The 20,342-nt window shown below is 42.2% G+C and overlaps 2 protein-coding genes across 13 annotated transcripts in view; one reads left to right on the top strand and one right to left on the bottom strand.

Moving 5' to 3' along the window:
• The window catches only part of WDR41 (WD repeat domain 41), a 61,324-nt gene extending 58,731 nt beyond the window's left edge, over positions 1-2,593 (top strand). For all 6 annotated transcript variants that reach the window (XM_064481782.1, XM_064481778.1, XM_064481780.1 and 3 more), the window contains one exon: positions 2,071-2,593. The gene's annotated coding sequence lies outside the window, so the exon portion shown is untranslated. The remainder of the gene's footprint in view (positions 1-2,070) is intronic.
• Positions 1-20,342, bottom strand: part of PDE8B (phosphodiesterase 8B) — a 283,468-nt gene that overhangs the window by 16,223 nt on the left and 246,903 nt on the right. For all 7 annotated transcript variants that reach the window (XM_064481744.1, XM_064481716.1, XM_064481732.1 and 4 more), the window contains 3 exons: positions 5,438-5,480; positions 2,099-2,176; positions 943-1,019 (listed from right to left, as the gene is read on the bottom strand). In XM_064481744.1, coding sequence (XP_064337814.1) covers positions 943-1,019; positions 2,099-2,176; positions 5,438-5,480 — 198 coding nt within the window. The remainder of the gene's footprint in view (positions 1-942; positions 1,020-2,098; positions 2,177-5,437; positions 5,481-20,342) is intronic.

Genomic DNA, 20,342 nt, shown 5'->3' with positions numbered 1-20,342 from the left:
AGCAAACATGACCAAAAAATGAAAGACAAGAGCTGTTCTACATTGCAGTGAAAAAACCACTTCTATTAATCTTGTGCTCAAACCAAAAACATGGGAGGCCCTGGTTGACATACCACTTTCCTTGAATTCTCTCCCTGCATGACAGTGTAATTCATCATCAAGACAAGTTGAATTTACCCCCAAAATATTTATTGATCTGTCCATTTCTCTCCAACTCCACTACTATAATTCTAGTAGAGCTAACACCATTTCTTGCTTGGAATTCTGGAAAAGGTCCCTAACTAGCGCCTTCTCTTTCATTTTTGCCAGCTCCATCCCATTCTCTGCAGGGCAGCTGGGTGTTCTTTTCAATAAACACACTTGATCATGTCACTCCACTACTTAAAACTCTCTAGTGATTTCCATCACGCATTAACTAAAACATGAACTCTCTATTACAGCCCAACTGGCTAGAATGAACTGAGTGAGCCCTGCGTAACTGTGTCACCATCTTCTCCCCTCTGCTCTCCCAGCTCCAGTCACACTGACTCTCAGGTCCTCAGCTGCTCCATCCCCCACTTGTCCCACCTCAGTGCTCATCCCTTGCCATGTCTGCTGCCTAGAGGCCTCTCCTCCCTCTTCTACTCCGTTTGCATCCTTCAGGTCTTCTCCCTTCAGGTCTTACTTCAAACGTTACATCCTCTACGGAGAGATCCCTGACCACCCCTCTCACCAACCAAAACAGGGCCCTAACCTGATTTTCTCTCATAGGACCCTGCTGTTTTCCTTTATAGCAGTTTTTGTTACTTATAACTATGTATTATGTGTTTATTTAATATGTTTCCTTTACTAGACTGTAAACTCTATGATATCAGTAGTCTGCCAGTCATCACTTTATCTCCAGAATGGAGCCCAGTGCTCAGTGGCCCTGAGTGCAGAGTAGAGGCCGCAGCTGCCACTCACCTTTGTGATGGGAGCCTCGATAGTCATGGAATGAATCCTCGCCATGGATGGGTAGCGACGATTCTGTAGACTTGGTGCTGCAGAGAAGTCAAGAAAATTGTATCTGGTTTTGGTGGCTCAGCTTGGCTTAAGTGCAGCAAAGGAATCCTTCATGGACTGGGGGCCTGGTTCTCACAGGACTACTGTTCTGCAGTCCCCCCACAAAGCAATGAATTCAACCATCTCTTAATCCGAAAAGGCTGAGAGCTCATCCAGTACTTGCCAGGGTCTGGAAAGGGTGGTCTCGCCTGGAACTTTGATGGCAGGAAGGCTTTATGAGTCTCAAGTCCACAAGGGGAATTTCAGAGAGGGTTCATGAGATCCTGAGGCCTCATCCCAACAGCCTGATGATCCCCCAGGACTCACTTTCCTGTAAGTCGCTAAAGCCCAGCTTGGGCAGTTCTATCACTTTTAGTCCTCAGCCGTTGACCATGTAACTGGATGAGTGCAGTGCAGGAGGGGAGGCATGGGCCATGACTAGGGTGGGGGTCAGCAGGAGAATGAGCCCACGCTCAGTGGAATTGGGGCCAGGCACTCCGTCCACTTTCCTGAGCATTTAGGTTCTTAATACCAAGCTCTCATCTCTTAAAAACTCAGCTAATCCAGGTGAAATTCCCTCATCCATTATCCTTTCCATCTAAGATATTCTATCTATCCACACTCTCAACCCATCTGAAAATATTTCCATTCACCTGTTCTTGACATTCCTGGTCCCCATCCCTTGCGTGCCATGTGATTTATCCATCTTATGTCTAAAGTCTCTGGTCCTTGCTAGTTCAGCCACTTCCCTCGCACTCAGGTATCCCAGTGTGACCTGAAGGACAGCACCGAGGAGTGACCTAGTTATTGAAACTGAGCTGCTCTGGTGTTTACGTGGCCTAACACACTTCAGGCCATAAAGAAACACGCATGGAGTCATTTCCAAGAGAAGATAAAGACTGTAAAAAGTAAAAAAGAATAAGAAGGCCTAAAAATTTTTCTGCCTACAGGGAAAAAAAAGCCACTTTAGTTGTGATCCTGCTCCTGGGGGTTTTGTTCACATGCCGATGAATTCTTGAATATATTCCTCTGCCATTTTCTACATTTTAGAGTCAAGGAAGTCTGAAAAACTTCTTACCATCACTGCCTCGAGATGATATTGACTTCACATCAATGGACTCTTTCCTCCTGTTCTTGTATCTGAATGAAAGAGACTCTGAGGAGTTCAGATTAGTAATGGAGAGTGATTAGTTTTCAGTTTATTCACAGGTGAAGTTTAGACATTTTTTCCCCTCATTCTCCAAAGAAAACAGGGTTACTTCTAAAGCACTGTCAAATATTTTTAATAATAAACCACTTTCCCTTCAAATCATTGGCACACACACAGTTATCGTCGTATTAGTTGTAAAGTGACGCCCTTTTCTCGCGGCGCCGTATCACATTGTAATGGGGCTTATTACTACAGGTTGTTTAGTTCCATGAATAAGAATCTCCTTAAACACTGGAACTTGGGGGAAATCTGGGGGGTGGGGTGGTCATAATAAACTGACCTGACGGATAATACATTTAACTGGGCGGGGAAATCTTTTATGGAGATATTTGAATAAGAGAAATAAAATATTAGTCAAATTTACAGAGAGTTGGATTTATTTGAGAAACTAATTTGGACCAATTTTAGGTCCCTCTTAAAATGTCAGACCCATAGATGGTCTTCAAGGTTCTCCTGAGAATATGATTTCATCAGATGATTCAGACTGTTGATCCCAGGAAGGAAGAGAAGAAAAAGTGGTTTTATAATCCCAACAATTTCACTTTCACTTTTGTACCTGTTTTCTAAGGGGATAAAAAGCACTTTAAAAAATCTGTGTTTAGTCTTTGCAGACTTTGAATTTAATATCTCAAAATGTGCTGTCACATTGATGCAAGATCTAATCAAATGATGGATGCCACCCGTGAGGACCAGGGGATAAATATGTCAGGGCAGCAGGGATGGCTTCAGAAACCTGCATTCTCGGGGCATTTTCTTGTGGGACTAACCCATAAGCAAGGAGAGAAACTTAACCATAACACAGAATTTCTCACTGTGGTAAGAGAGGAGGCAGGTGTGCAGGTTTCAGTAGGGAGAATGCTTTTCTCAGACACCAATAAATGATCATATTCCAAGAAAGAACAAAAAGATGCAATGCTTTTTAAAGAATTGTCTAATGACACCGAAAAAAAAAAAAGTGCAAGAAAGCATAGTAAAGAGAACTCGTTTCAGAGTCAAAATGCCCAAAGTCAGATCTCCACGATGCCAGCTAACAGCTGTGAAACCTTGGGACTGTTTCTCCGCTGTGTCTCAGTACCCACATCTGTGAGGCGGCGACAGTTACAGCATCTCATTCATAGGCTGTTGTCAGATGTAAGTAAGTTAACTCATGGGTAGCACTTAGAACACTGCCTGCTACATAGAAAATATGTAGTTCATGCTGCCTGTTGTTAATTACATGTACACATTTGCATATATACCTTCTTTTTAGGCACACATGGGATCATATATTATTGTTCTATTGCTGTTTTCACTTTATGTCTGATTCAGTTTTAAAAAGATTAAATCAGTAACTAAACTGAATTATATTTATACAGCATGAAGTGAAAAGCAGGACTACTATAAAATTAGTCTGAAGAATACAGCCATAAAGCCTTGTCTTAAATTACCTAACTTAAAATATTTAGTATCCCTTTGCCTAGTTTTCTTTCAGACTCTGCCTTAGTAATCTTCCTGGCTTTGGATATGAGTTTTTTCAACCCTGAGAAACTAATAGTGGTCATTTGCACATGATTTTTTGTCTGTTAGGGACTTGATAATCATATACACTGCTACCGTTTGTTTACCAAATAACAAATTAAATCTAACTTATTAAAGATTTAAGATTAAATTCAGGATTAAAGAGCACAAGAATTCCTCAAAATGTAGTTTCTAAATAAAACTAAACTAAGGAGTCTACTTTTATGGCTACAGCCCAGGCTGGATTGTTGAATTCTAAGTCATTCATTAGAAATTGTTCAAAGATGGATAATGCTTATTCTTTCTGATTTTTTTCTTAGCTAAAATTAAAATCTTTAGCAACAGAAAAGACTAAAAATTCGGAGAAATTATTTCTTCAATAAAGGCCATTTAAATCAAAGAATTCATTTATTCATTTTTCTCAACAGATGCTTGCTGAGCACCTACTATGCACCAGACATGGTGCTTTACTATTTATTTTAAATATAGTAATTATCTTATAGAATCATTGCAACAATCTGAAAGCTACATAGTGCCATCCCCATTTTACTGATGAGGAAATTTAAACTTGGAGAGGTTTTATGCGTTGCAACGTCCAAGAGCTAATAAATAGTGGAACATACTATGTGTTCCAAGATGGGGTGGTTTCAGTTTGTCAACGTTCTGTATTTACTGAACGGTTATGTGCAAGGCAGTGCCAGGCACTATAAAGGATATGAAAATGCTTTTAACAGTTTTTGGCACCCAGTAAGTTAGTTAAAATAATACTCTTGCTGTGTTAAAGAAATAAACTAAAACATCTATGAAACAGAGACAGAAAGAAAAAGTAGGGAGAAAAGGAGGAGGCTACGAAACAGTTAAATGCCAGGTACTGCTAGATACTGTACACATTTTCTCCTCTAATCCTCATAACCACAAAGAGACAGGCATTGTTAATTCATTTTACAGATGAAGAAACTGAGGCTCAGAAAGATCAAATGAAATCTTCCTGAGTAGGCAAAAATATGGTCCATTCTAGAATCCAGGAAAGGGACCACACAAGCAGCCCGGGGTCTGACTTCATGCCCCAGTGGCTGGGAAAGCCGCCAGCGGGGGAGGGAATGTGCGGTGTGTGTGCAGGAAGGAGAATTTTAAATCTTTGGTGGCAGACTGGTTTTTCCCTCTAATGATCAAAGAATTCCAGCTCTTTCAAATGTAGAAGTCATTAGGTCCAGTCCCCTCCTTTTATGGCTGAGGAAACCGAGAGTCAGACAGAGTCATGCTCAAGGTATGAGGTGAGGGTGAGGGCAGCTAAAACGGTGATTTGGTGCTCCTGGCTCCCAGGCCAGGGCCCGTCCCCATTTTCTCGTTGTATAGAGTCACTGACTACTTCAAAGAAAGGGAAGACTATGGTCTAACAACCCGTGTTCACTGGACTTCTGGGCCACTGTGTATTTTGAGTTTATCTGCTCTCCACGGTTTCTAGCCAGCAAAAGAAACCAGGATGGGGAAGGTATTCAGCAGACAAGGTTGCTATGAATGAAGATTCAAGACTTTTAAGGGGATCCTGCTTTTAACCTGGCTCTCTAACCTTTCAGTATCAGCACTTGGGTTTCAGCAATCCAAGTTCTGGGGTGGTGATTGTCAGTCCAAATTTCCTCCAAGTAATGTATAGACTTGAACCCACAAATTCCATCTGAGTGTGTAAGAGTAAAATTGAAGTACTCTCACCTGTCTGAGAATTGTCTCCTGAATCACGATGAATCTTGTGAATCTAAAGTTGTTCAGAGGTTTGGTAAAGCAAGAGAAAGAGATTTCAAATATGGTATTAGTTACATTTCTAGCCAAACAATTTCATTAAAAACTGAAAAATTCCAGAAAGCAAGAAGTTGCACAGATAGTATGAACAGATGGAAGATGTACACCAGGTGATAATACTAAAAACGCTCTGTTACAGTCAGACACTACAGAATGACTGAGCCTGAGAGTAGGGAGATACCCAAGGGATGCACTTTCAGAGCAAGAATCTAGAGCTCCAGTCAGCTGTCCTCACTCTGACAGTCTGCAGAAATGCAGAAAGACAAAAAACAGGATTTGAATAAGATTTTTATCAGGCTAATACGTAACCTGTTTATATTTCAGACATGTTATACATTTTTCCTGTCATATAAAAGCAATCTGAATTTAAGCCTAGGATTTTTAAAAACCTTTCCGAAAAGCTCTTCAAAGGCTCCTCAATTACAGTCAGGTTCCTAAATGTTTCTTCACAAAGCCTGAACTTTAGATTCAGTTTAGCACCTCGTTCTTTCTCATTATCAAAAACTTTTTGTGCTAATGCCCCATAAAAATCTGCCAACTGCTGAGTGAAGTCATTAACACTACAAGTGACGAATATGCTTTCCTTGGGGTTCTGCATTTCTTCTGTTTATAACTGACTGAGACTGTCGCTGGGCACGTCTAACTCGATCATGCTTATAATCATGCGGCTTTGCTGCTAAATCCACCTACTTCCAGTTTCTCAAACCATCACACATTTGTGGGCACTGAATGAATGGGATAAACTAACCTGGAAAACAAGAAAGGTGAGAGTGTAGGACTGTTTATGAGGGAAGATTAGTTTGGTTTAGTAACATCAGCTCTAATAGTCAGAAGTTCCCTATATATCAGATACAGGTAAATGTTCCAGCTTAATGGAACCATTCAAATATAAATGTAAAACTGAAGTGTTAAAATAGGGGTTTTCTATGAATGATTCTGCACAGTCCATTTTGCATAATAACAAACATTTATATGGCCAGCCTGTGTGAGGTCTTGGAATACATGTGACGAAGGGCTGTGACTCATCTATCCCATAATTACGGGGCTTTTTTATTTCTTCTGTGAACTGCTTTATGTTTTTCCTTTACAAGTAAAGACAGTTTGCTACAAAGCTACTGAGTGGAGTACGAATTTTTGATCAAATGAACACAGCTTCTCAGTCGGTTAGCTCAAAAGCAAGTGAACTTTAAATGCTAACTTTTCTCTTTAAGTCACAGTATATCTCTCCTTTAGGAACAAAGTCCCCTGGGCTCCCAGATTACACAGAAAATCCCTCTCTTGTCTTTCATTGACCTCCACAGGCCAGCTGATTGAACTGTGAAGCTCCTAGGAGGTCGGCATGGGCTTTGCTTTCAATCTTAATGGAACCAGATGAAGCCCAAGGTCCAGAAGATGCACAGTCCAACCCTGCCTGTGGGATGGAAATGTGCACTGGCCCCTGAGGGGAGAAGAGGGAACAGGCGGAGGGGGAGAGGAGAGGTACCAGGTCCATCTGCTGAAGTGGCTCTGTCTCTCTCCTCTTAGGATGCTGCATTCAGCAGTTCTTGAGCTGAATACGCCACACACTCCCAACCCTCTACCCCCGAGTTGCTCATCTGCCTCTGCTGGGCTCTTTGTTATGGACGGCAGCAGACACTGGAAATACTCTCCACTGACCAACTGACTGACCATCCCCTGCTTTTCAAGCAGAGATTCTGCAGGGCTGTGTTGGCATCAGCGCCCAGGATCTTGATTCATGATTTGCTTCACGATTTGTATGGAAAGCATCTGGTCTCAGGTTATCTATGTCTCTCTTCCAAATACCTCCCTTTTATAACCAAAGACTCACTTGAACGAAAAAGTTCTTTTAGAATTAGAATTTTCTTCTTGGATGTGTAAACCCACCTATCATTTATAACTTGGTATGAATGATTCCACTAAAATCATTTCCTCATACACTGAGGAAGTAAACAGACAATGGGTGCTTCTGTAGTTCGGCACTCTCTGGTGGGCAGCCAGGGGAGGCCCGTGGGCCTGAGGACTGTGAGGGGAAGAGAGGAGGAAGCAGCTTGTCCTGTGACCAGGGCAGCCGCCTGTGAGAGACGGCCACTCTGCATCTGCAATCGAGTCATGACAACACCCTCGCAATGGAGGGAAGGTCATTGTTCCTTCTGATGGATGGAGAAGCTGAGGTTTCAAGAGGTTGAGAAGCTTGCCTGAACGGCACAGCTGGCACGTGGCACACCCCAGTTTCAAAGCCGGCTTTCTCTAGCTCTGAAACCATTTCCTCTTTGTTACGTGGTCTCTGCAGTCAGGCCCCAGAGGGAAGCCCTGTCCCAGTCTTGTTAAACTGGGGCCTAAGGACAATATCCCCTGGTTCAGTGAAAGGCATCTGTTTGAATATCACCTCTTTTGTAATTTGGGGGAAGGTCTGAATCTGAGCGGTTTTGTCACATGCACACTAAAGCAAAGAAATCATAATTCAGTGTCCTGTGTCAGCCAGTCTCTCTGGAGTGTAGTGTTTTTGTTTTCCCTTTTGTAATGGAAATGTGTACAGTAATGACTAGGAATTCTGCTATCGTGTGTCCCACAGGCTTCAGCACCAAGTTTCTGCACTGTGAGTACCACTCTTGCCAGAGCTCAAGGCTGGAATTCCTTGGAAAGGCCTTGGAAGCTTACAAGCTGCTTTTGGAAAAAAAGTTCGTAATTCCAATCTTTCAATTATTTAAAATGCTATAGGTTCCCACAAATGTTGCTGTCCTTGTGCTAAATGCTTTGTTTACAGAGACCTGATTATGCCTGGCTCTAAAAAGCACAACGGGTGTGTGTGTGTGTGTGTGTGTGTGTGTGGTTCCAGAATCATCTGATTACTCTCTAAGAGAAAAACAATCATTTAAAAACGATATTTTCTCTACATATCTTCTCTACACATCCACCAGAATGTCTAAAACTAAAAAGAACTTCTGTCAAATATGTGGAACAACTGGAATTCTCAAATGTTCTTGGAGGGTGTATAAAATTGCACAATCACTATGAAAAAGGTCTGGCAGTTTCTTATAAAATTAAACATAGGCCTACCCTATGACCCAGCTCCTGAGTCTACTCAAGAGAAATAAAAGCATATAGTCACAAAAAGATTCACCTGAGAATGTTCAGAGGAGACCCAGACAGCCCAGAAGTCCATCAACAAGAGAAATTAACTATGGTAAATTGACACAATGGAATACCACTGAGAAATAAAAAGGGGGAAAATTACTGATAACATACAACATGGATGAATCTAAAAACGTGGATGATAAGTGAAAGAAGCCAGCACAAGAGTAGACACTGTGTACAGCTCTAGAACAGGCAAAACTAATCTGGTGTTAAGTCAGAGCTGAGAAGTAATCTCCGGGGCTGAGAAGGAAGGACCGGAGGCAGGGATAGCTGGGAAGGGCCTGAGGGAGCGTCTGAGATGGAAAAGTTTGGTGTCTTAATGGGGTCTGGGTTCCAGAGGCACATGCATTTGCCAAACCCAAGGATGTTATACTTAAGTGTACATTTTACCATATGTAACTTTTACCTAAAAATGGAAACCGATAACAAATATTAAAGTCCAATTAGTAATATGCATGCCAAAGTACCAGGGGTGAAATGTCCTGATGTTTGCAACTTAATTTGAAATCTATCCAAGAATAAGATGGACTGATGGATGAATCGAGGGATGGATAGATGAATCCATAGATATATAGACAGACAGATGGTTGAGCAAAATATTAACTATAGGACCAAGGTGGTTGGTGCATATGTATTACAATTCGTCTAACTCTTTTATATGTTTGAAAAATTTCATAATAAAATGTTGGGAAGATTTTATGTTCAACTGAGAATACAGATTGATGGCTAAAAACTGGAAGTCTGAAACATAATTTTAAAATCTGTGTAAATAAATTAGACAGAAAAAAACTGAGAACAGGCTGAAATTGAGCAAAGTGGAGTGCCATGTCATGGTCCCTGGGACTCCCCGCCACAAGCCCAGGCGTGAGAATGATGTTCCACTGCAAACCACAACTGAGAAATGTAGACGGCAGCTGGCAGTTTTCGAAGTACACGATTTACCTAGGTAACTATTTAATACATTGATTTTAATACTTTCATTGATCAATTTTTTGAATTATAGAGTTACAAGTGAATGTAAACCAGGATATATCTTATGGGAGAAAAACTCAGAAATAAATATATGAAAACATCCCTCTGACTATGATATGTTAAAATCAACTTTAAAAAAAGAAAAGAAAAGAAAAACCATGAGACTTTTCAGCAATTAAAATGAGTCAAGGCCAGGATCAGCACAACAACAAGGTAGCGAGCAAATAAGTACCAGGCACCTCCTTAACCTTCACTTCAGAACCGCCTTGGGGGGACGTGAACAGCATTTGGTAGAAATGTCTGGATCTCCTTTTGTCATCACTGAATGACAAAGTCATACCAGGCATCAGTCACAATTAAAATCACCAGATACCCTGGGATGTGACCCTGGGGGGTCATTCTCGATGCGCCCTTCTCTCATCTGCATGACTAGTCCATCATCAAATCCTGGAAAATCTCACTTCTACATACCTCTGGATTACCCACTTCACTTCTCTCCATTGTCAAGAGTACAGGCTACCATCAGCTCTCATCTGAACTCGGCAGTAACCGCCCCCGACCCCAACCTAGCCCATTCTCAACTTTTCAACCAGTGTGATCTTGCAAAACTGGACATTTAATCCTGTCATTCTCCTGCTTAAAATCACATTTGCCATTGGTTAGGGTCATCCCCACTTGACAACCTGGCTTTGAGGCTCCGCAGCGTGGCCTGGCCCGGCCCCTGCCAGCTCTCCGGATGCACCGCTGACCCCTGCCGCTCAGTCCTGGGCTCTCAGCCTGCAGGCCACACTGCCATCCCTCTCATTTCCCCATGGTCTTCACTACCCCAGAGCCTCCTCATGTGTAACTCCTGCCCAGAAAGCTTCCCAGTCCACTGTCTTCCTTTTGCCTGTCTGTGCTCCAGATCTCAGCTGAGAGGTGATTTCTCAGGGAAGCCTTCTCAGACATTTCCTGCCCATCCAGTCCCTCATGAGGTTAAGTCCTTGTGTCACATGTTCTCAACGGACTTTTCCTTTATTGCATTTTTTACAGTTCAGAACTTTTTACTTACTTGATGTCTGTTCTCCTTCCCAACTCTAAATTCTACTTTTAGCAGGAGTTATGTCTCACGTGATTACCTTTGCAAACTGAGTGCTAACACAATACTTGTACACAGAAGTTCAATAAATACGAGTCCATAAGAGACTGAGATTAACCAGGTTCTTCACCTTATAGCTTGTGGTGAAAACACTGTTATTAATGATTTGACTCATATTGGTCTTTGTTGATTATACTTAATACTGATGTCTCTAAAGTGTTTCATGGTAGAATATTGATAAGGAAGTTTTCCATAAAATGTGTGTATTTTTTAAAAAAGCAAATACAGTACTCCTTGAAAAAATACATCCATGTGCTCCCCTAGTGCCAAATCAATGACAGGCAAAAGGGTTGGGGTGACTGTGAGAAATAAGGCCATCAAATAACCTGTGTGCACCCTCCTCCCTAAACCAGTTCCCGCGCCTCAGAGAGATTCTTTGTTACATTTCTTATCGTAATCAATGGAGTAATAAAAATCGGTAGGTAGTATTTTAGAAAACAAAAGGATTGTCCAAATCCGTACATAACATTTGTAATGGAATGATAAGTGACTCTGAAATATTTCTTGGTTATGCAGAAGAGTGCTAGCATTGATCAAAGTTTTCAACTTTGAAAATTTGAAACAATATTGTTTCGTTGTTTTTGTGTTCCCAAATCCCAAATATTATGAAAAGGGGTAAAAATCTGGTTAAAATGAAGAAAAGCACTATTCTCTTAAATAGTCAGTGTAAGCAATCCTGAAGACTGAACACTGCTGATCAACAACTTCAGGACAAAACCAAACGTAATGAATGGAGTCTGAACGCTGGATGAGAGAACCTCATCTTGGGAGCTGAGTCATTTGAGACCCTCCCTTCATTTACATGTAATGAAAATGACAGTGGGAGTGGTGTGATACAGAATTTCTTTGATCATCTTTCTTCACTGAAAACACTTCACTGAGTATTTCCCCGGACGGTACAAGTATCTGATGCATAGATCAAAGATCTTCTCTGTCTGCTCTATTTTCAAAAACTACTTAAAGATACACTTCTCAAAATTCCCAAACAGCAAACAAACACCAGTGTTAACCCAAACACTGAAAGAAAACTCCTCATGCAACACTCTGGGTCCTGGTCCTCAATGGTTACCTTCACATAAACTGCTAACGCTATGGACATACTGTTGCCACTGTTTTCACGTATCCTCAGTCTGGCTTCTCAGAGCCCCGCGGCACCGAGACAGAAGGGAACTGCTCGGATGCCGATCTTGATACCTGGTGTCAGATCTCCTCACTGCAGTTAATTTTACGAGCCTAGAACACTCCATACATCATTTCTCCCCTTTTATCTCGATGGTAATTTAAAATGTTACTTATATCAAAGCAACATACATTGGTTTGATATAAATGAAAATACATAGGAATATTTAAGGTTACACAAGATAAAAAAGGAAAATCTCAAGTTGGTTCCCCTCCCCCCGACCCCCAGGTAATTTGCTGTACACGAGACAAGTGCAGAAATAAGTATCTCCTCTGCTGTTAGGTATATTTTCTTGGAAAAATTTAAGCATCCGTCTCGTGCAGTGCCAGACCTAACAAGTTCAGGTATCGCTGGTGTCCCCGGGTCCGGATCGCTCCTACCGCAGTGCTAGCACCCACTGGCCTTACATTCAACACGCGCTTGCAAAGAGCCTTTACAGAGGGCTCCCATCACGTAGTCCAGTGACAATCACTTTTGTATCCTCATCTCACAGAAAAACACTTAACGCAAGCTACCACTCAGGCTTAGGTGTTCTATCTTTTTTCCTTTGTGTCCAGTTTCTCTTTCAGTGGCTTTCAAATACCTGCAGTGTAAGCACTAGTTGGCTTCACACCTGGCAAATACTGAGTTCGCTAATACGGAAATACGACAGTGATTCTCAAACTTCAGTATGAGTCACAAGCACTCTAGAACCTGTTAAAACCGGTTTTTGGGCCCCACACCCAGTTTCAGATTCACCAGGTCTGCGGGGGAGGTGTGTGCCTAGAACGTGGATTTCTAACAAGTCCCCGGTGAGGCCGGGGCGACTCCTGACGCCTCCCCGCTCAGCGTGCCCTGCGCCCCAGCAGCACTGGCGACCCCCGGAGCGTGTTAACTCTCCCGACTCTCAGGCTCACTCTAGACTCTGAATCAGGATCTACATTTTAACATGTAATCGCTGAGTGACTTGATCACACGTTGCAGTTTGAGAAACACTGATTCAACTGCACAAAGAGAAACTTTACAGAGGCTTGCCAGCAGATCTTTTGATATCTCAGTTGTGTACACTTAGAGCTTCACTGTCTCAGTTTCCTTATGGGTAAATGGGGACCAAGGCCTGCTCCTCAGGATCTATGGGGATCCAGTGAAATAATGTGTGCACAATGCCTCGCCCACTGGCTCTCAGGCTGGTCTTCACATGGAATCACCCGGAAGGCTTGAGAAACCACACTGCTGTGCTCCACCCCCATCATTTCTGTCTCAATAGGGCCAGGCCAGGGCCTGAGAATCTGCATTTCCAACAAGTTCCCTGTGAGGCTGAGGCTGCAGATCCAGGGGCCAGACTTTGAGAAGCCCTGGCCCAGCCCACAGAGGGTGCCCGGACAGTGCTGGACCCCTCCGCCGGCTCCGACTGCTGAGAATCTGGACGCGGTACTGCCTGCTATTTCAGGACTGATTTTAGTTTACAGAAATCATTTCCTTTAAGGCAGACACACAAGGAGCACATTTGTGTTTCTTACTTTGATGCCATCATCCCTCTAGCCTGTGTCCCCTCCCTGCTCAGCGACACAGAGAAACTTACATTAAATCGGCCCAGAAAGAAACTTCATTTTTCTTAAAGTTTCTTGTTCTCAATGAACTGTCCATGACTGAAGGCACTTTTGCTAAACACTCTGTTGTGTAAACTCATATGCCTGCTAGATTCTGTCCAGAGCATGCGGGAATTGCAAAGACCTAACAGGTTCCCACTCCTGTTACCCCAGCACTCGACAGAGTCATTAAACTGCTTGATGACACCAGGGCTTCGCTTGCACCGAGGTTAGCAAGACAGAAGCCATCAGCAGGACCCTGCTTACTCAGTCAGGCCCCGAGAAAGCTAGCATAGAGGCAGGGACAGCACGGGGAAAAACTGGTAATGATGAGAGGACAGGATTATAAAACAGCTTTGTCACTGTGTCCTGAGGCTCTGAAAATGCTGTTCATTAGAATCTTCATTTACATTTGGTGAACAATCACCCCCAGGAGAAAAAGGGCATCTCTAATTGATACCTCATCTTCTAACTCAACTCGAGGAATACTTACTGGACCTGTGAGGCAAAGATGGTCAGGACTTAACCCCTGCTCTCAAGGGACTTACTGATAGGGGCAAAAACCAAGTACCGTCACAATGACTTTGTTCATTCTGTGTTTGTTGTGCGTACACTGTGTGTCAGGCAAGGTTCCAGGCCTTGGGGATATGACAGAAAACAAGAGAGATTCTCAGGAAACTGGTTCAGAAGTGCCAAAGACAGCATTTCACAAAGGGTGTGATGCTGAGGGGTTAAAAGGGAAGTTGAGGGCCTTCCAAAACTTGATGCTAAATAACCTGGAATCACATATTCAAGTCATTTGCCCTTCAGTGTTTTTCCAAGCCCTCTGAGTTTATCAAGGAGAAAGCCTCAGGCTGGTGCTGGTGAGTCCTTAAACACTGACCACTTTCTAAGGAGAGGGTGCTCAGTCTCAGAACTTTGAACCAACAGCAATATCTGTCCAGATGTACCAACACAGTAGGATTTTTTCTTTTATATCTGTTTTACTGTTCCCTTCCGTTATGGCTAGTAATTACGGTATTCCGTTGTATGGCAGCAATTACTGTGGTGATATAAAGTTTTAAAAGTGACTCCTTCTAAAGAAAAACGTTAGACATGAATAGGTCAGGTGGTGCCCGGATATGGCAATAATCAACGTCCTGGAGCGAAGCATGGGAAACGGCCCTAAGCGACGTGCGCATCCTTGGCCCCCCAAGTGCCCTGGCTTCCGGGGGGAGGAGTCAGGCCTGGGGGGAGATTAGGTTTCCTGGGGGAGACTAAGAAGCATGGCAGGGTGTGGACGGGCAGGCAAGTAGCACAGTGATGATGACTCAGTCACCTTCAGCTCTGGCACCGATCACACTGGACAGAGGTTTACCTGCAAAAGGCTTTCTTTGAATTAACTCACAAAATATAAATCAGGTAAAGCAGAGCTGTTTCAGTTGGAAGGGCAGGTGGGGGAGGAGGCCTAGAGCTCCTTATCCCTGGCCCCTTCCTTCCTCTGGGGAAGCCGAGGGCTTCCTTTAACAGAGAGTGGAAGCAGAGCCAGACACACCCCCGATTTCAGAGGAGTGAGCTGCCACTCAGCCTGGCTGACACCACGGAGGAGGGCAGCGCTGCATCGGCTGGAGAGGCTGCAGAGTGACCGGCCAGCAGCCAGGTGGCCCTGGCAGGCCCGGCCCCCACTAAGCTGGCTTCCTCATATGTCAGATGGATGGGTCCGTGCCCAGCGGTGTGAGACACGGCTCCCAGCAGCCATTACTGCCACCAAATTCTCAGAGGCGCCCTGTGCACAGCCCTGCGCTGCCTGTGCCTCCCGTGGCTGTTCCTGCCTTTTCCGGTCCGAGGCTGCAAGTCTGAGTGTGGATGCCACCTGTTTAGAAATACTAGTAAATGACACCATTAACTTAATTTGGTCTGGAAACGCTCCCTTAGGAATGAAGGCACAGAGGAGTATTAAACACCCCTCCTCTGCCCTAATAAAGGGAAACAAGATGGATGAATCAAGCAGCATTCTTATTCTTTTTTTTTAGAAGTATACGAGTCCCATGTGGCATGGGCAGTTTTTTCCCTTTCAAACAGTAAAAATCCCACTCAAGCCCAAGCAAGAGCGTCGTTACTGGAAGGCTGTAGCTGTAACATTGCCTTCAAGTCAGTAATGGCTGTGAGTGGAGCTCTGTGATGGCAAGCTAGTGCAGGAGGATGTTACAGGCAGATTTAATTTTCTGGGGTGGCCTGGCTGATGGAAGAGAGGCAGGAACAGAGGGCATCAGAGAGTCCTGAGATAGTCTCACTCTGAACAAAGAAATGGAGTTCTATTTCCTCTGTCCTAGCTTGCCGGCTTACAGACTTGGTACTATTAATGCTGAAAACGTACCAGAAAAGCCTGTCTGAAATTCCTGTCTCAGAGCAGCTGGAAACCTAAACAGATTTAAAATTTAAATACTTTTTGTTAAAGTTTTGGTCCTGTCCAGGTAACAATTTATTTGCGATCATTTAGGCTGGTCCACCTGTCCAACCTGGCCCTCTCTGCCTGGGGCTGTTTATGTGCAGCCCTCATCACCGGAAGGTTCTCACCGCAGCACTCATGCCCTAGGGCCCTCAGGCTCCCTCAGGAGAGGAACCTACCCTCCGTGACACTGCAGGCGGGTCTGCTTCAGGACAGAAGGCAACGTGGCACAAGTGCCGGGGCCTGTTCCGCACCCTCCCGAGAGATGTGTCAGGAGAGGGGCCTGGAGGCCCGTCAGGGGCAGCAGCGCAGCATCTAAGTCATCACATACGTGGCAACTATTCTGCAAGTTTCCTGGGGAGGAAACTGCTTTGCCCCCAGGAACTAAAAGTCCACATTAGAAAAAAGCCATTTCTCAAGAATTAGAGACCGTGGAGTGGAGGTGTATGTGGGAGAGACAGCAGTCTGGTTCAGCCTGCAGCCTGCAGGCCGTTCAGACTCCTACTGACCTGTCCCAAGGGAGGGGCTCAGGCCGAGTGTGCGGGGATGTGCCCAAGCGCACAGGGCTGGAAAGGGGCAGCGTGAGGGCAGAGCTACTGTGCGTGCAGCCTTCTCATCAATCTTCCGTGCTCAGAAATGGCAAATATTTCAGAAAAGTTTCTCTTAATTTCTTTAAAACATATGTGTTTAAGGCAAAATCATAACATTGTCTTGTGGGGTTTATAATGTATATAGATGTAATACATATGAAAAATATAGGAAGGAGAGTGGTAAATGGACCTTACAGTTGCCAGGTTTCTATGTTTCACATGAATGATACAATATTAGCTCAAGTTGTCTGTGTGAAGTTAAGGATGTATATGAAAACTCCTAGAGCAACTATTAAAAAAATGCGAAGGTCACAAAACTAGAACAAATAATCCTAAAGTTTATATGGAATCACAAAAGACCCAGAATTGCTAAAGCAATACTGAAGAAAAAGAACAAAGCTGGAGGAATAACCCTCCCAGACTTCAGACAACACTACAGAGCTACAGTCATCAAAACAGCATGGTACTGGCATAAAAACAGACATATGGATCAATGGAACAGAAGAGAACCCAGAAATAAACCCACAGACCTACAGTCAATCTTCAACAAAGAAGGCAAGAATATACAATGGAGTAAAGACAGTTTCTTCAGCGGGTGGTTCAGAAAACTGGACAGCAGCGTGTAAATCAATGAAGTTAGAACACTCCTTCACACCATCAAAAAAATAAACTCAAAATGGCTTAAAGACTTAAATATAAGACAGACACAATACATCTCCTAGAAGATAACATAGGCGAAACATTCTCTGACATAAATCTTAGCAACGTTCTCCTAGGACAGTCTACCCAGGCAACAGAAATAAGAGCAAAAATAAACAAATGGGACCTAATTAAACTTATAAGCTTTTGTACAGCAAAGGAAACCATAAGCAAAACAAAATAACCTTCAGAATGGGAAAAAATATTTGCAAGTGATGCAACTGACAAAGGTTTAATTTCCAGAATATATCAACAGCTCATACAACTTAATAACAAAACTCCAAAAAACAAACAACTCAATCCAAAAATGGGCAGAAGACCTAAACAAGTAATTCTCCAATGAAGACATACAAATGACCAATAGGCACATGAAAAATGCTCAATATTGCTAATTATCAGAGAAATGCAGATCAAAACTACAATAAGGTATCACCTCACATCAGTCAGAATGGCCATCATTAAAAAATCTGAACGATAAATGCTGGAGAGTCTGTGGAGAAAAGGCAGCCCTCCTACACTGCTGGTGGGAATGTAGTTTGGTTCAGCCATTATGGAAAACAATATGGAGAGTCCTCAAAAAACTAAAAATAGACCAAAAATTCCCCTCCTGGGCATATATCCAGAGGGAACTCTAATTCAAAAAGATAATGCACCTCAATGGTCATAGCAGCACTATATACAACAGCCAAGACATGGAAGCAACCTAATGTCCACTGATAGATGACTGGATAAAGAAGTTGTAGTATATTTATACAATGGAATACTACTCAGTCATAAAAAAGATTAAACTAATGCCATTTGCAGCAACATGGATGGCCCTGGAGATCATTATTCTCAGTGAGTAAGCCAGAAAGATAAAGAAAAATACCATATGATATAACTTATATGTGGAAACTAAAATAAAAAAAGAAAAAAAGTACACTAATGAACTCATCTACAAAACAGAAACAGACTCACAGACATAGTAAACAATTTTATGGTTACCAGGGGAAAGAGGGTGGGAAAGGATAAATTTGGGAGCTTGAGATTTGCAAAGGTTAACCATTATATATAAAAATAGATAAAAAAACAAATTTCTTCTGTATAGCTCAGGGAACTGTATTTAATATCTTGTAATAACCTTTAGTGAAAAAGAATACGAAAATGAATATATGTGTATATATGCATGCCTAGGACATTATGCTGTACACCAGAAATTGACATTGTAACTGACTGTATTTCAATAATTTTCTTTTAAAAATGCAGAGTTTTAATAAAAAGCCAATAGATAAATAAAACAGCATTTTAAAAATTGTCCAAATAATCTAAAAGAAGTCCTGCATAAAGTAACAAAGTAGTAAACTGGTAAGGATTAAAAGGAGGAGACAAGCCCACACAGTTAAGAATCTTAACATTGTTCTCTCAGCACTTGTGAGAACTAGAAAAAATTAGTAAAAACACAGAAGATATGAAGAATGCAGTCACCACTTTGATCTAACTGGCATTTGTAGAACACTGCCCAACAACAAAAGAATACACATTCTTTCAAATGAACTTGAAATGTTGACTAAGATGGACCTTAATCTGACCATAAAAACAAGTTGCAAAAAATTTAAATGAATTCAAATCACACAAAGTATGTTCTCTGACCACATGGAGATAAATTAAAAACCAGCAACAGAAAGGTATCTGTAAAATCCTCAAATACTTGGACACTAAAAAACACACGTCTAAGTAGCCCACGGATCAAGGAAGGACTCAGAAGGGAAACAGGAAAGTATTTCTAACTGAATGAAATGAGAACACGTAGTACAGGAAAGAGTTTAGAGAGCAGGCCTGAGGTTTCACTCTTCAGAGGAGTCTGTGTTCAGGGTTGGCCAGTGCCTGGTGTCTGCAAACTTGACTTCTGGAATGTTCCCTACAATGGTAAGACTGTTTAGCCCATTTGAGGTACTGACCCCTGCTTTCCTTCTGGGAGATGGGAATTTTGATATTTGTGGCTGGTTCTTGTGCCCATGAGACCAGGTTTCAATAAAAACCTTGGACCTTGAGGACGCAGGTGAAAATACTACACACACATTACTGCAGTCTGCTGCTCTGCAAGGGACCCTGTTCTGTGTGGCATCGTCTGGGGAAAGGAAGGCAGGAACACTGGAAGCCTGTGCCTGTTTCCTTCCTCTCTGCTTGATCTCTTTTCTCTTTTATGGTTGTTGTAATAAAACTATAGCCCTGATTACAACTGCCTCTGAGTCCCTGAGTCTTTCCAGTGAATCTCCAAACATACATCCTCCTAAACAACCTATCAAAATTTGGGGTACAATTAAAGCAATACTTAGAGGACAATTTATAGCAGTAAATATGTTAGAAAAAAACCCCCTCAGTTTTAATTTTAAAAACTAGAAAAAGAACAGCAAGTAAACCCAAAGTAAGCAGAAGAAAGAAAATGATAAAGATCAAAGCAGCAATCAATAAAACAGAACACACACAAAAATAAAATCAGTGAAATCAAAAGTTTCAGGTCCAGATGAGGAATTGTATGAAACTTTTAAGGAACAAATAATGTCAATTATCAAATTCCAGAAAAACAAAGAAGAGGAAATATATCCCCACTTATTCTATGAGGCCAGCATAACACTAATTCCAAAACTAGACAAAGACATTACAAAAAAAGGAAATTAGAGACTAATATCCCACATGAACATAGATGAAAAAATTCTTTACATTATAGTAAATCAAATCTAGCAATGTGTGAGAAAGATAATAGATCACGTGAGGTTTATCCCAAGAAATGAAGGTTGACTTAACATTTGAAAATCAATATAATCAACTGTACTAACAGACTAAATGAGAAAAAAATTATTTCAATAGTTTTTTTTTGTAAAAGCATTTGACAAAACCCAATATCCACTCCTAATTTAAAAAAAACAAAACCTCTCAGCCAACCAAGAATAAAAAGTAACTTCCTTGACCTAGAGTTATATACAAGAAACCTATAGTTAGCATCATATTTAATGGTCAAAGAATGAATGCTTCCCCCCTGAATAAGGAACAAGGCAAAAATGTCTGCTTTATCACTTCTATTCAACACTGTAATGAGGGCTCTATTCAGTGCTGTAAGGCAAGAAAAAA

The sequence above is a fragment of the Camelus dromedarius genome, chromosome 3 (assembly GCF_036321535.1).
Source record: "Camelus dromedarius isolate mCamDro1 chromosome 3, mCamDro1.pat, whole genome shotgun sequence".
Classification (NCBI taxonomy): domain Eukaryota; kingdom Metazoa; phylum Chordata; class Mammalia; order Artiodactyla; family Camelidae; genus Camelus; species Camelus dromedarius.
Note: the sequence above shows the minus strand (reverse complement) of the source record. Positions and strands in the feature narration are given on the sequence as shown.